This window comes from Tauraco erythrolophus, chromosome 2 (genome assembly GCF_009769465.1).
Source record: "Tauraco erythrolophus isolate bTauEry1 chromosome 2, bTauEry1.pri, whole genome shotgun sequence".
Classification (NCBI taxonomy): Eukaryota; Metazoa; Chordata; class Aves; order Musophagiformes; family Musophagidae; genus Tauraco; species Tauraco erythrolophus.
Window position 1 is genome coordinate 31,660,762 of NC_141466.1, and position 13,068 is coordinate 31,673,829.

Sequence of the window (13,068 nt, forward strand, 5' to 3'; positions counted from 1 at the left end):
AGTGTTTAGGTGTTATCTAAACAAAAAAATCCACTAGCTCAAATACTTTTAAGTATCAGTTTCCTGAACAGTTTTAAAGATACTCTAAGGCACATCTCTGGTAAAAAGAGTCAAGACTAATTGCAGGAAGAATCCATGTAATGATGATTCACAACAAAGAAAATCACTCTTAAGATTAACTTCTTGAAGATTTTTTTTTAACTATTGTTACAAATCAATTTGTAAGGACATTAGTGCCCTGAGTCTTCAATGCACAAGCATAAAAAGTTAACCATGCCTCTTATCCAATCATTTCTACCTCATTTGGCAGATCAAGTAAGAAAAATAAAAAAAACAGGTTTTTCTTCTAACATATGTAATTCTAAATAGCAGGTAAGTACCATTGCCTCAATTTACAGATACAAAACCAAGATGTAGGTATGCCATCAAAAAATACATTTACATTTCTAAGACAGAGTCTACATTGGAGGAAGGTTTGGGAAAAAAAGCATCTTGGCAGATAACGGAACCAGAAATAGAAGAAAAGCTTGTGGGGCTCTGTTACAACTCTGAGAGCAGTAATTATGCCATCTACCATCACCAAGAAAACATCACAAAAACCAGCAAGGAAGGGAGATTACTTACTCTGGAAAGTTAATTATCAAACATAGAACCTTCTGTTAACTGACAGAGAAATGTTTATCTCCCCAAATGTAAGTCAAAGGCGCAAGCAATTTGTATGTTTTCACCTGGGCATGCTGAACATACTGCATGAGCTCAGACTGATAATTATTAAATTGAAAGAGGCAAAAAAAAAAAAAAAAAGAGAAATTACCTTGGTGCTGTTCCTCCCGTTATTCTTTAGTCACTATTTTGCTTAAAATTCAAAAACCAGGTAGTTTTAGAAAAGAACTAGAAAAACCTAGAAAATTAATGGATAGTCTCTTCTTACACTCATAAACTGTTTTAAGACAAGTAAATTATTTAAAATGCCAGGAAATAACTTAATTAAGCCTCATGCTTTGTCATATACAGTAGTAGAAATTATCCTTCTTTAGGCTTGTCTTTAATCTTTCAACATTTCGCATTCAGTATGCTCTTTCTGATCTTGTCAGTAGCATCTGATTTCTCTTGCACCCTTACTAAGAAGGGAGCTTTTCATAGTCCGAGGCTACATCTCTTCTATTCAGGTTTTCGTTCAGGTCTCAATTTAATGTTGTCATCCCAACCTTCATATTTTAGTCTATTTACTTAAAAACAACATTCAGCAGTTGGTTATTAAACAGGCATTTCAGGAATATGGTGGGATGTTCATTACAGTAAACTTTTATCCACTGCCAGGAAATCTAATTTACCTATTCTTTTAATTATCAGGCTGGCATATGGGCAGTTTAAAAATAGGAAGATAGCCAGAAATAACTATGTCTAATCTGAAAATATGTGCATTTTCTGCAATATAGGTAACTTGAACCTCCTCTCTCAGTCAAGTGAAATGAGACATTACAAATATTTCCGTAGTTCATCTGCGTTACATTTTTGTATAAGCTGTCGTTATCGACTGAATGTAACTTTTCCCATTGCTATTTCAAACCTTTTTAATTCTGATGAGAACTTGATAATCTTCCTCAGTAGAAAGGTTACTGAGAGAGTTGGGGCTGTTCAGCCTGGAGAAGAGAAGGCTCGGGGGTGATCTCATAGCAGCCTTCCAGTACTTAAAGGGGGCCTACAGGAAAGCTGGAGAGGGACTTTTTTCAAGGGCGTGTAGTGATAGGACAAGGGGCAATGGATTTAAACTGAAAGAGGGTAGATTTAGATCGGATATAAGAAAAAAATTATTCACTCAGAGGGTGGTGAGGCAGCAGAACAGGTTGCCCAGAGAAGTTGTAGATGCCCCATCCCTGGAAGTGTTGAAGGCCAGGTTGGATGAGGCTTTGGGCAACCTGGTATAGTGGAGGGTTTCCCTGCCCATGCAGAGGGGTTGGAACTAGATGATCTTTGAGGTCCCTTCCAACCCAAACCATTCTATGATTCTACTCAATTGCCATTTTAAGCTTGTCTATTCAGCAGAGTCAAACCGGCATCCCAGAAGATGCTTCCATCTATCTGCATTTCCTGTGAAAGACCAAGCTAACATCTACACAATTCACACAAAATCTAATAATCAACTGTGTCTTTTTACCAGCATCAAGGTACTGCCACTGTGTCCATGTGAGAGAAAGGAGAGAAGTCAAGATTATACTTTCTCCGGAATATGTTAGCAACCCTGGGCAGAACTCAGAGCTCCTGCCATCACACTGATGTGATTCACGCAGTCTGGCTGGGTATCCAAAAGCAAGGTTCAATTGCCATGCCAGTTGCAACCAGAACACTACACAAGTTCCAGGTCTGCAGAATTGGGATACTTAAGTTTTATCATCTTCACTAGTACGGATTCAAAATCAGAAGTTACTTTTTAACCCACTTATTCTCTTCGTAAGAGCTACTCTCCAACGATTAAAGTAAAAATGAAGTTCAGATTATGTCTTCTGTGTTTCTGAACATTTAATCTCTTCTTGTCTTCATCCTTGTGTTCATTCTGTTAATAAAACAGTGTATTATCACAAGCTCCTGAGACAAGTAGGAATCACAAGACTGAGAAATTCCTTACTCATAATTTGATTTAATGCGTGATCACTGAATGTACTTTACTGATTCATCAAAACAGTATTCAGTGTATTATAGATTCATAAGTATCAAATACGATTTATCTATTGACTAGAATCAATTCTCTCCATCATTTTGAATAACAGAAGACAACCGGACTTGTGCCAAATTCTGTTCTTTGTGATGTACAGGAGACTGAGAAAGCAACATCATGTTTGCTATCACCTCAAATGAAAACTCTTAAGAAAACTGCTATATTCAACCCAAAAGAGAACAGAGAGTTACAAAACAAAAACTAATCTTTAACCTAAAAAAATCCTAAAGAAGTTTCTCAAAGCAACAAATTCATCTGTCCAGCAGTTAAGAGAGAATGAACACTAGGAGTCAGTATCTGAAGCCAGATGGGACTTTGGCAGAAGTTGTCCCTGCTATATGAGCCCCTACAAGAGCAAAGAATTGTGTGACTAGCTCAAAATAATTAACAAAATAATCAAGTGAGAACTACATTAGTTAGCACAGGACTTTCCTGATCCTCTGATGATAGAGTTATTTACTTTCGTTTCATACAGGGAATTATGAAGCCAGAAATATTACATACCAGAAGATTGTACAACAGTTATAGAACAAAAGATGGAGAAGAAACTTGATCAAACTACTCTTACCAAAAACTACAGGCACATGTTTTTGCAGGTTTAGTCCAATTTCCTATTGGATCAGGCTCATTTTCAGAGAACAATTTTAGAAAGCTCCACTGCCTTTTTGATGTTACATAGACCTTCTTTCTGAATGTCTTTGTTCTGCCAAGTACTAGGTGTTACTAGATTAACTCCTCAAGTGAAAGCTGTGCAGTTTATCCTTAAAGATCTCAGAAGTAATACCATGGAGTTGTCTTTAATGCACATTTGGAAAGACAAATACAAATAAAGCAAAAACATTCCACACCTCAAAAAACCACTGGCACACTTCTTAAAAAACACAAGACATTAAGTTCTTATTAGATGCAAAAGCACAGACCTAACAAAATGGGGAATACTATTTCAAAAGATAGATTCGGGTCATATTGTTTAACATGTTATTTAAACTTAAATTTGTAAGCTGCTGTACATCATCACTTTAGAGAAACTTATGACGTAAGAATGTCGTGCTAACTAATAAAGAAAACTGAAGAATTACACACATTGCGCTGTTAAATGCACATGCATTTATATGGAGGCCTTTAAAAACAACACCAACAAATTTTTCATAGATATAAATCAATGCCAGGAGCACTATTTCTTGAGGATATGCTCCAATACATACATGAATTTAAATAGTTTCTTTGGCTTCTGTATCAGTTTAGGTAATACATCACACTGAAGAAACAGTATGTTGATGTCTCCTAACGGTTAGTTTGATCCCTAATTTAGGGAAGTCTTATGTAGAAACCACCTACAATATACAGTATGTCTGCATAAAGCCTAGAGTAAAAAAATACTATGGCATTTAAATGGCAGAGTAAGTGGAAAAGTAAGTGGCTGGATGAAATTCCCTGACTTAGTCACAATGAAAGCAAAGATTCTCCAGAAGAGCACTTTTTTACTGCCATCCCTCAAGATCTGTGGTTTATGAGGTATTCATTCTCTAACAAAATAATTAAAAATAAGATAAATAAATTAAGGGAGAAAGAAAATGGACTGAACATTCAAATAGGTATAAATTCCTCATCAAGAAACTGAGACACACGAGGTGAACATTTTGATAAAATGAGATGCCCTACTGAACTGTTAATTAATATTAACAAAAATACATATTCTTTGTAGTCCTGCACAATAAGGAAGATGCTTTCCATAGTTAATATTTCATGGTTTTTAAAACAGTGAATCTTAGTTTTAGAAAGCAACCTAGCCATTATTGATATACGTTATTCAAAAGTGGCAAAAAAAGTTTGGATTTCTGGGAAGAGATAAAGGTAGGAATACATGTGCCAGTACAGAAAAGTAGCTAATATGTTTAGTTATGCTGCATAGATGTGCAGTTACTGTTTACAGCCGTTATGGATAAATTGAAGTCTACATTAAGGTCTTCAGATTTTTTTTTTTTGATGGCTGAAGGACTGGGTAAAGCAGAATGCCTCTCCATCTCTGAATGGGCAATAAGAATCAAGGATATTATGGAGAAAAACTGTAACCACACTTAATAACCTCCAAGTATTAAATTTTGGCTAAAAGTATTTCTTCGAGAAATGTAGTTTGCTGACAGGAGGTGTTTTCTGAACTTCAGTAAAAGCACCATGTAACTTTAACCCAGCAAAAATTGTGCATCAGGGTAACTATGAAAGTAAGTATCTATTTGCCAAACTGAAAGCTTTTTCTCTTTTCCACAGTAACTAAGTGGAATGCTTGATTTTAGTATTGTATCCAGCACCTTCCATAGAAAGGCGAGCTTTTGTAAAGACTCTGAAGTTTTATTAAATTTAATTCCTCCATCTACATGTTGTCATCTTCTTAACTACCTTAACTTGTTATGCTTTTGAGAACTACTGCTCTTTGCTGGACTATTTGTACTTGGAAGAATAAAAATGTATTAAATCCTAACTTTTACATGGGTTGTCACTTTCCTACCGAATTCTTACTAGATTGTTACCTTTCCTGCAGGTAAGTACTTCAAAACCACATAGATATAGTAACAAAGCAAAAAGGAAAGGGGGGAAAAGAAAAATTTAAAATCAAAGACTGCAGAAACTGTTCACAAAAGTGAAAACTGGAGAAAAACTGAAAATAACCTTGAAAATCTAATAGGTGATTGCAACAGAAAAGGAATATGCTATTTGACATGTCTACATGGGATAGGATAAATCATAGTAGTCTTAAATTGCAACACAAGGTTAGAGATCAAGTTAGACTGTAAGAGGAAAAAAAAAAGTTTGAAGGCAAAGACAACTGAACTAAAATGTATTATCCAGGGAATTTTCTTGTAATCTTTCTCACTTGAAAATTCTGAGAACAGGTTAAACAAGCATCTGTAGCTACGGCTTACCAATAATTAATCCTGCTTTGGAATCATGGTCTAGCTGAGTTAGATCTCTTCCAAATACCTGTTCCATATGGGGAAAATACTGCCAAACTGAGCTAGTTGAAAAGGGAAGTTTTCATAACTAAAACACAACGTAGTTATGACTGTTCTTTCCTAACTGTCTATCGATATTTAAAGAGTTTTTAACAGAGAAGAAACAATTTATTCAAAAATCAAGAATACAAATTATTCCATTTTACATAGATGGCAACTTAAAAAATGAAAAGACTCAATCTGTATTACAGCAGATCTTGTAACTCAAAATTGTCACCAAAATGAGTTTAAGATGCTCCTCATCTGTCCAACAATAATATTAAAAGGCTGTTATTAAAGACCAGGCTTTGTGCATAAGCAGATCATAAAACACACATCTAAAACTAACCGCACCAGTTCTGGTTGTCCAAGTAACCTAATATGTAACTGGGAAACAATTCAACTAAACTACAAAAAGCTACATTTTTGAAGATCGTTACACTTGGTAAGACATGAGCTACAAACACTCTGAACTAAACTTGCTGCCTGAACACATTAGCCATCTCTCAAAAAAACCCAAACACCACCAACCCATGTGTATCACATCTTGGTACTTTTTATGCTCAAATATATTTGACTAAAATCATCACAATCGAAAAAAAAAAAAAAGGACTGACAGCGTGACAGACTGCTTAGGATTAGCATGATTAGAAAACCAAATCAATGAGATCCTGATTTTCAGAGATACATACAGGTAGGAAAAAACCCCAAACAACTATGTCAGTCACATCCACTTACTTTGATATAGGAAAATTTATATTAATAAAAACTTATCGTACAGATCTCAGAAGTTCTGATGAAGCCCAGCTCCAATCTGGGATGATGCTGAGGCCTGATGCCATTACTGAGGACAAAGACTACAACAATTATGCTCATTGGATAGACCTACCCTAAACAGTGAGGCTTTTTTTTTTTCTAAGCACATACACACTTTATATCCAGATATGCACACATCACATAATTATTTGAAAGAAAGACAATTTCCCAGACTCTCCATAGTTTAACTTAAAAAATCAGGGGGTGTTGTTTCTGTCCCACCCCCCCAGCTCAATAAGATAACTGTTTGGCATGGCAGGTTTTATAGTGAAGGAGCACAAAAATGCCAGAGGCAGCTCAAAGTTTGCATGAGACGACACAGTGATGACAGTTGTTTTTCTTCACGCACTTGGGAATCTGTGGTGTACTATAGTTTAGTGGATTTCTTGTGATTTCTGGCAGTTGTACATCTCTCCCTGAATAGCAGATAATCTGGAGGTTACAGGAACGAAAGCAAAATGGAAAAGTATTAGAAGTTATCATGGAAATCTTACTCACAGGAACTTCTGCAGAAAAAAATAGCAACTGTGAGACCAGAACGAAACACAGTGTAGTAGAGGTAAATGTGCAAACACAGAAACATCAAAACAGAAGCTTTTAAGGGTTAGCTCAACGTAGAAATCACTCACTCGACTCGAAAATATTTTTTACTTAAAGATGTAGAAGTTGTAGAATTTGTGCACACTCAAAAGAAGACAGAGACCTGGTTACACAGGAAATCATTAAACTGAAAGCTCAAAAAACAGCAACCTTACCAATATTCACATTCCAGCAGTTTGTGACTATATTATGTAAAGATCACTATTAGCTGTTGAGTCAAACAAAATCAAGGGCAGATGTCTACCTACACACTCGGTGAAGAGTTCAATGAATGTTGTCTGCAGTAAGAGATCAGGTGTAATATTAAGAAAAAGAGGAAATGCCTTCTACTTGTATTAAAAGGGCACCTGACATTTTGCTGATGGTATTTTTCACTGTCAGTGAACACCAATCTTACAGTCACATCAGGAGGAAGGACATCACAACTGCAAGTGCCTGATGAAAGAGCAAATAAGCCCTTCAAAGACTGTTGAGGTCTTTATATACAGAATGACTCTTGGCAAGGGAATATACTCTAATTCCTACAGGAAAAAATAAAGAAGCCTTCTGGAACACTTCTTTGTCATGGGATTAGGACAGACTGGGTTTGGATAAATCCAGAAGTTGTAGCTAAAAAGTTTAAGAAAGGCTTTATTTCAAATTCTATGGACAACACTGAAGACTGTTTCTGTCATCTTGAACCTGAAGACAAAGCTAAGAATACAGAGACTAATAGGGAGGAAGATGACGACAGTGATGAGGGTGACAGCACCAGAAAGTCCTGAAGTCCGAGAGCTGTAAAAACTGAAAGCCAACTGTAATAAGGTATAAGAGAAGAAAATAAGACTAGCCTCCAATAGAAACAAATAATTAGTGAAAACTTTATAACCTTATTGATTACAGATATACAATTAAAAAAAGCTTTTTATGTAGAGCTATGTACGTTTGCTCTTAGGAGGGACATCTTATTTTCACATTAGTATAGTATATATTCCTCAGCATTACTAAGACCTACTCTAGCATGTCAGCACACGGAAAAAAAAAAATAGGGTAGGACCTTAAGGTCCTAATGCTTCACTAGTACCTCAACACACAATAAAAATCATCTTAAAACAGTAGAAACAAACTCTATGCAGTTACATCAGTTGAGAAGAAGCTTTTTTTTAAAGAAGTTTTGAGGGTTTTTTTGAAGTAGCTAAAAACCTTTGCACACATCCCTCAATGCATTTCTTCATCAGTGTCACACTTTTGCTGCTAGTGTTAAGATCGTCCCAGGTTACTATTGAGTAAACTGTCTACACTAGAAGGATATTAATGTGTCCACTAATGGCTAAGCACACTTGTTAACAAATTTTAACACATGATTTTTCTCCTAACAGGCAGATACAAGACAACCAACAGATGAGACAAAAAGTACAGGCTGAGAAAGGACCACACAGCAGTCCAAATATTTTCCTATGTTTTTGATATGTCACTATATGTTGACAACTCCTACATTAGTACAACAAACTTGACCACCTTACACTTTCAGAGAATTTGTACCACAAAGTACTGCAGGAGAGTTTAAAAAAAAAAACACAACCAAAAAACCCTACCTCAAACAAAAACCTCAAAAGCAGATTCAGAAGAGAGACAGAAAGTCAAAAATAACAATGGAGGGAAGACTATTAAGCTCAAAAGACAAAACATGCCAACTACAGAAAAAAGTCAGGATAAGCAGAGATACCACAAAGATTTCACAACTGATTAGCAACAAAAGAAAATTTGTTACTAGCCTGCAATTTGGTATTTAAGAAAATAAAGGTTATATCAGGTAACGACCAACTGGAACCAATCGGAACACAGTCCATAGTGAAGAGCTCTGATACACCCATCAGCATCAAACCCACCCAGCTCTCAGGAAAAAAAAAACAAACAAACAACAAACATTTTTGTCTTGTTTAAAGGAATACAATCAACAGATCACCTTTTAGAGAAGTCTGAAAAGAACCTCATCAGTCACCACACCGTGACAAGAAGAGCAATCTTTCTTTGGACTGTTCTGAATTTTTGCAAAATTCACACTTTCGATTTTTAGTCACTACAGCTGAAGATACTTGTTTTGTCTGCCTCAGTCTGCACACATACTGTTTGTGACAACATAACCGTTTGTCACAGATTTGCTAATTACCAAATTGCAACAGAAGAGTATGAATCACAATCAAAAAGTAATTTTATATACATCCATGAATTTCACTTGATAACAAGTAAAAATAATGCCCTCTATTGAATGCTGACAACAGTGAACACAACTACATTCACATAGATATGGTACAGGATTAAGGTCCAGACTATAATCCCCTTAAAATTTTAGAATAATTGCAACATTTCACAGAGCAATCAGCAGTAAAACACAACAAATATTTATAGCTAATGAAACGCTGCATATAAAATACATCAAAGCAAACTTTATTCTTACAAGAGAAGAAAACAGTTCTATAATATTATTTTCTGTCAAGGTACAATGGGCCTTGTTTTTCTGTGTTCATAACAGTTCTTCTACGCTGTTGGGTTATAAACATTGAAATAGTTCAAATTGAGATTTTTCAAAACCAGATAAGGGATTTGGCTGTACAACTCCCACTTCATTTAACGAGAGCAGAATATTTAAATCCCTTATTTGCCTTTGAACCTAAAGATCTTTCAATGCTCTACTGCACATTCTTTAGCTTCCTTCAGTATGACAATACGCTTATTTCTCAAACATTATGCTACCCACTTCATTTAAAAAAATACATAAATTTAAAAGTTGATTTATAGCAACACACTATGTGGTTGCTGGGCTCTAGAGTGACTATCTGGCAAGATAAAATAAGAACACAAGACTTTCCAAGTCCTCTGTAATTATTTCATGCCTAGAAACTAAGCATTAAAAAAAAAAAAGGCAACTGAAATCATACTGAGTTAACACTAAAATATTTGCTCAGCACTGTGCTTCCAGACTTAAGACAGAAATAAGATTAAGTTTTGTATATATGATCAGTCAAATTATTCTTTCACACATATATACTCAAAAGACTTTATTCTAGAAATCATGTCAGATGCCTTTAAACTGTTATTTAAAAGAGATTTCTGAGATGGCTTTTACTATTACTTGAATTTTCTATAACCTCTGTCACGCAGTGCAAGTTAAGTAGCAAAGCGTACTATTTGAATCATAAATTCTATTTTGTGTTAGCCTCAATAAAGGATTAAAACTGTTGAAGAGGCTGAATAAGTACTTTAGCATCACCAGCACAGGTGAAGAGATTTAAAAAAAATCTCTGTTCCACCAATATAAAAAGCATCCGGCCAACACCACCACTATTTTATACATGAAGTATCTGTTTAGATCTCGGTTTAAAATTTGAAGAGCAGGTTCTTTCAATATTGAATGGCACATCTCAACTCTCAGTGTTACCCATCAGTGTTCAGCCTGCAAAAACAGATAGAGTCTTCCTATAAATCTTGGTATAGAAGGGACAGATTTCAAAACAGCATGGATTTTTATCTAAGTCAGTTTCTACACAACGGTTTTGTTCTGCGAGACATGTTTTTAAAAGGTGCATGTTTAAGAAAATTAGTAAACTTAGGCTATGCAACAGACTTTTGCAACAGTCATTAAAATAGTAAGAATAATATTTGTTTTTGTTAAACTTTAAATCAATCGACTACTGAAATCACTCCCTAAGCACACGCAACCATAATTTCAGTGATAAATCTGCTTTAGACACCAGTAACCTACTTGGTACACGTCAAGGATGGAGTCTTCATTCCCACCTACCCAACTACTTCAGTTCAATGAACAGCTCATTCACAAGTTCGTAGTCGAGCCAGAGCCAGGAAAGCCAGACTTCCACCTCCCAGCGTATGAATTTAAAAGAGCAGGCACAAAGATTAAATAGACTAAGAACAGAGTGATCTGAACCAACACAAACCACTCTTGTTTCTGTGCATCTACATGGACATTCTACCCAAATACAATATGATACATTTTGACGGGAGAAAAAGAACTTGAAATATGACTCCTGTATATAAGAATAAAATACAAGAAAGGAATATGCTTAAAATATTTAGAAGTGAATCTCTCTGGTTAGCAAAAAGTAGAGCTCAGTTTAGTCCAGAAGTGACAGACATGTGAATTAGTACGCTACAATGGCTACCATCAAGAATCAACTCTTTAAGAAACCAGATACAAAATCACAAATAAAACACAATTCAAACCAATCACGTGAATTCACTCTCAGCTACTCCACCTTTTAAAAATTGTCCTACCTTCCATGAATGGGCGACAGCAATGTGTAAATAATTACCACTTTTGTCAGACAGACTGTTAAGCCCACAGCAAAGCTACAGAAGTAGCGGTTTCTGTGAATTTGTGTGGCCTAAAATATTTAAGAACCTGTTTTACACATCATATCATACCTAATGCTAGTTGAGAAAGGACACCTAAGAGAAATTAGGGCAACATATCAACACATACGTGACTAAGATGGAGCAGTTTGTTTTAACTGTAGAGCTAGCCCCACAAAGTTTGTTTAGAAAGGGATACTCAGCGGGGTCACCAGTTCAGAAGAAACACCTGCAAACACCCCTGCTTCAGGACCAGCCCAAGCCCTCGGGAAGCAGGCCTTTTCCCGACGGCAGTCAGAGCCGGAATAATTGCGCACAATGGTGCTTCAAGCAGTGCCAGCTCAGGAGCCCTCTCCCGAGGTGGGACTGCGCTCGCTTGACAGGGCGAGAACCCGGGAGCGCAGCATCGCGGACCTACGGACCTGCCAACCGTCACTGGCGACTTAGTTCAGTCCACCACCACTTCACCGCCCTCTCTTTCCCAGGATGGCAAAAACTCCGCTATCCCTCCAGGCTACGAGATAGGGAAGGGCGAGGGGAAGGGTACTCGGGCATAGAGCATTAGCCCCGAGCACAGGCGACCCGGGACGGACTTTCAGCTCCTCCCCGGCCCCTCGGCGGAGAAGCGGAGCCCCCATCTCCCCGACTGCCGCCTCCCTCCCTTCGCCCCGCGCTTTGCCTCCAGGGGAGGGGGGGGTGCCGGAGAGAAGGGGGGCCCTCGGTCCGCCACCGCCAGGAACAAAGGGCCCTTCGACAAGCCGAGCCACAGAGCACAACAAAGGGGCCTAGAGACCGCGAGAACCGGGGCGGCCGCCGGGGACGAGAGGCGGGGGAAGGGGATTACAGGCCCGGCCGGAGCGGCTCCCGGCGCAGGGGGGCGGGTCGCCTCATCTCAGCCCACAATGAGCGGCGGCGGCGGCGTCAATCGCCCCGCGGCGCCCGGCCCGGAGCACCAACTCCCAGCGCGCCCTCCCCCCGCCCGGGCCAACCGCCGCACCGAGCCGTTGGCTCTGGCTCGGCTCGGCGGGGCTCGGCTCTCCCCGCGGCGCCACGGCGGGGGCGGCGCTGCTCCCGCCCGGCCCCCCGCGCTCCCTCTCGCCCGGGCACACACACAGACAGACAGACACACACACACCCTGCGGGGGAGGGGAGGGCGCGGGCGGGGGCAGGGAAGGGAAGGAAGGGAAGGGAAGGGAAGGGAAGAGGCGGCCTGACCTGGCAGAGCTGCTTGCAGTACTCGGTAGCCGCCTGCACCGCCGGCTCGGGGCTCTCCCGCAGCCCCGTCTCTAGCTCCACCAGCCGCTCCCGCAGGCGCCGCAGCTCCAGGAGGTCGCCACCTAGGCTACCGCTCTCCTGCTCGGCCTCCTCGTCCGCCATCTTCGCACCCCGCTCCGTCGCGTACGCAGCCCCCCCCTTCCCTGCCTCGGCCTCCCGGCCCCCCCTCCCCGCTCCGTTTCCAGGTCACGTGATTACACAATACCACGTTCCAGGGAGGGGTCACGTGCCGGAGAACGCGCGGGAGCGCGCGCGGGCGGGCGGACGGGCGCGCGCACGCGCGCGCTCTCCGTCCCCCGCGGCGCAGGACGCGGCCGGGGA

General features: G+C 39.3%; 1 protein-coding gene across 1 annotated transcript in view; it reads right to left on the reverse strand.

The window, feature by feature from the left end:
- The window catches only part of ZNF292 (zinc finger protein 292), a 52,847-nt gene extending 39,998 nt beyond the window's left edge, over window positions 1–12,849 (reverse strand). The window contains exon 1 of the mRNA XM_086631302.1: window positions 12,688–12,849. Within this exon, the coding sequence (XP_086487428.1) occupies window positions 12,688–12,849 (162 nt within the window). The remainder of the gene's footprint in view (window positions 1–12,687) is intronic.
- Between the last annotated feature and the right edge of the window lie 219 nt (window positions 12,850–13,068).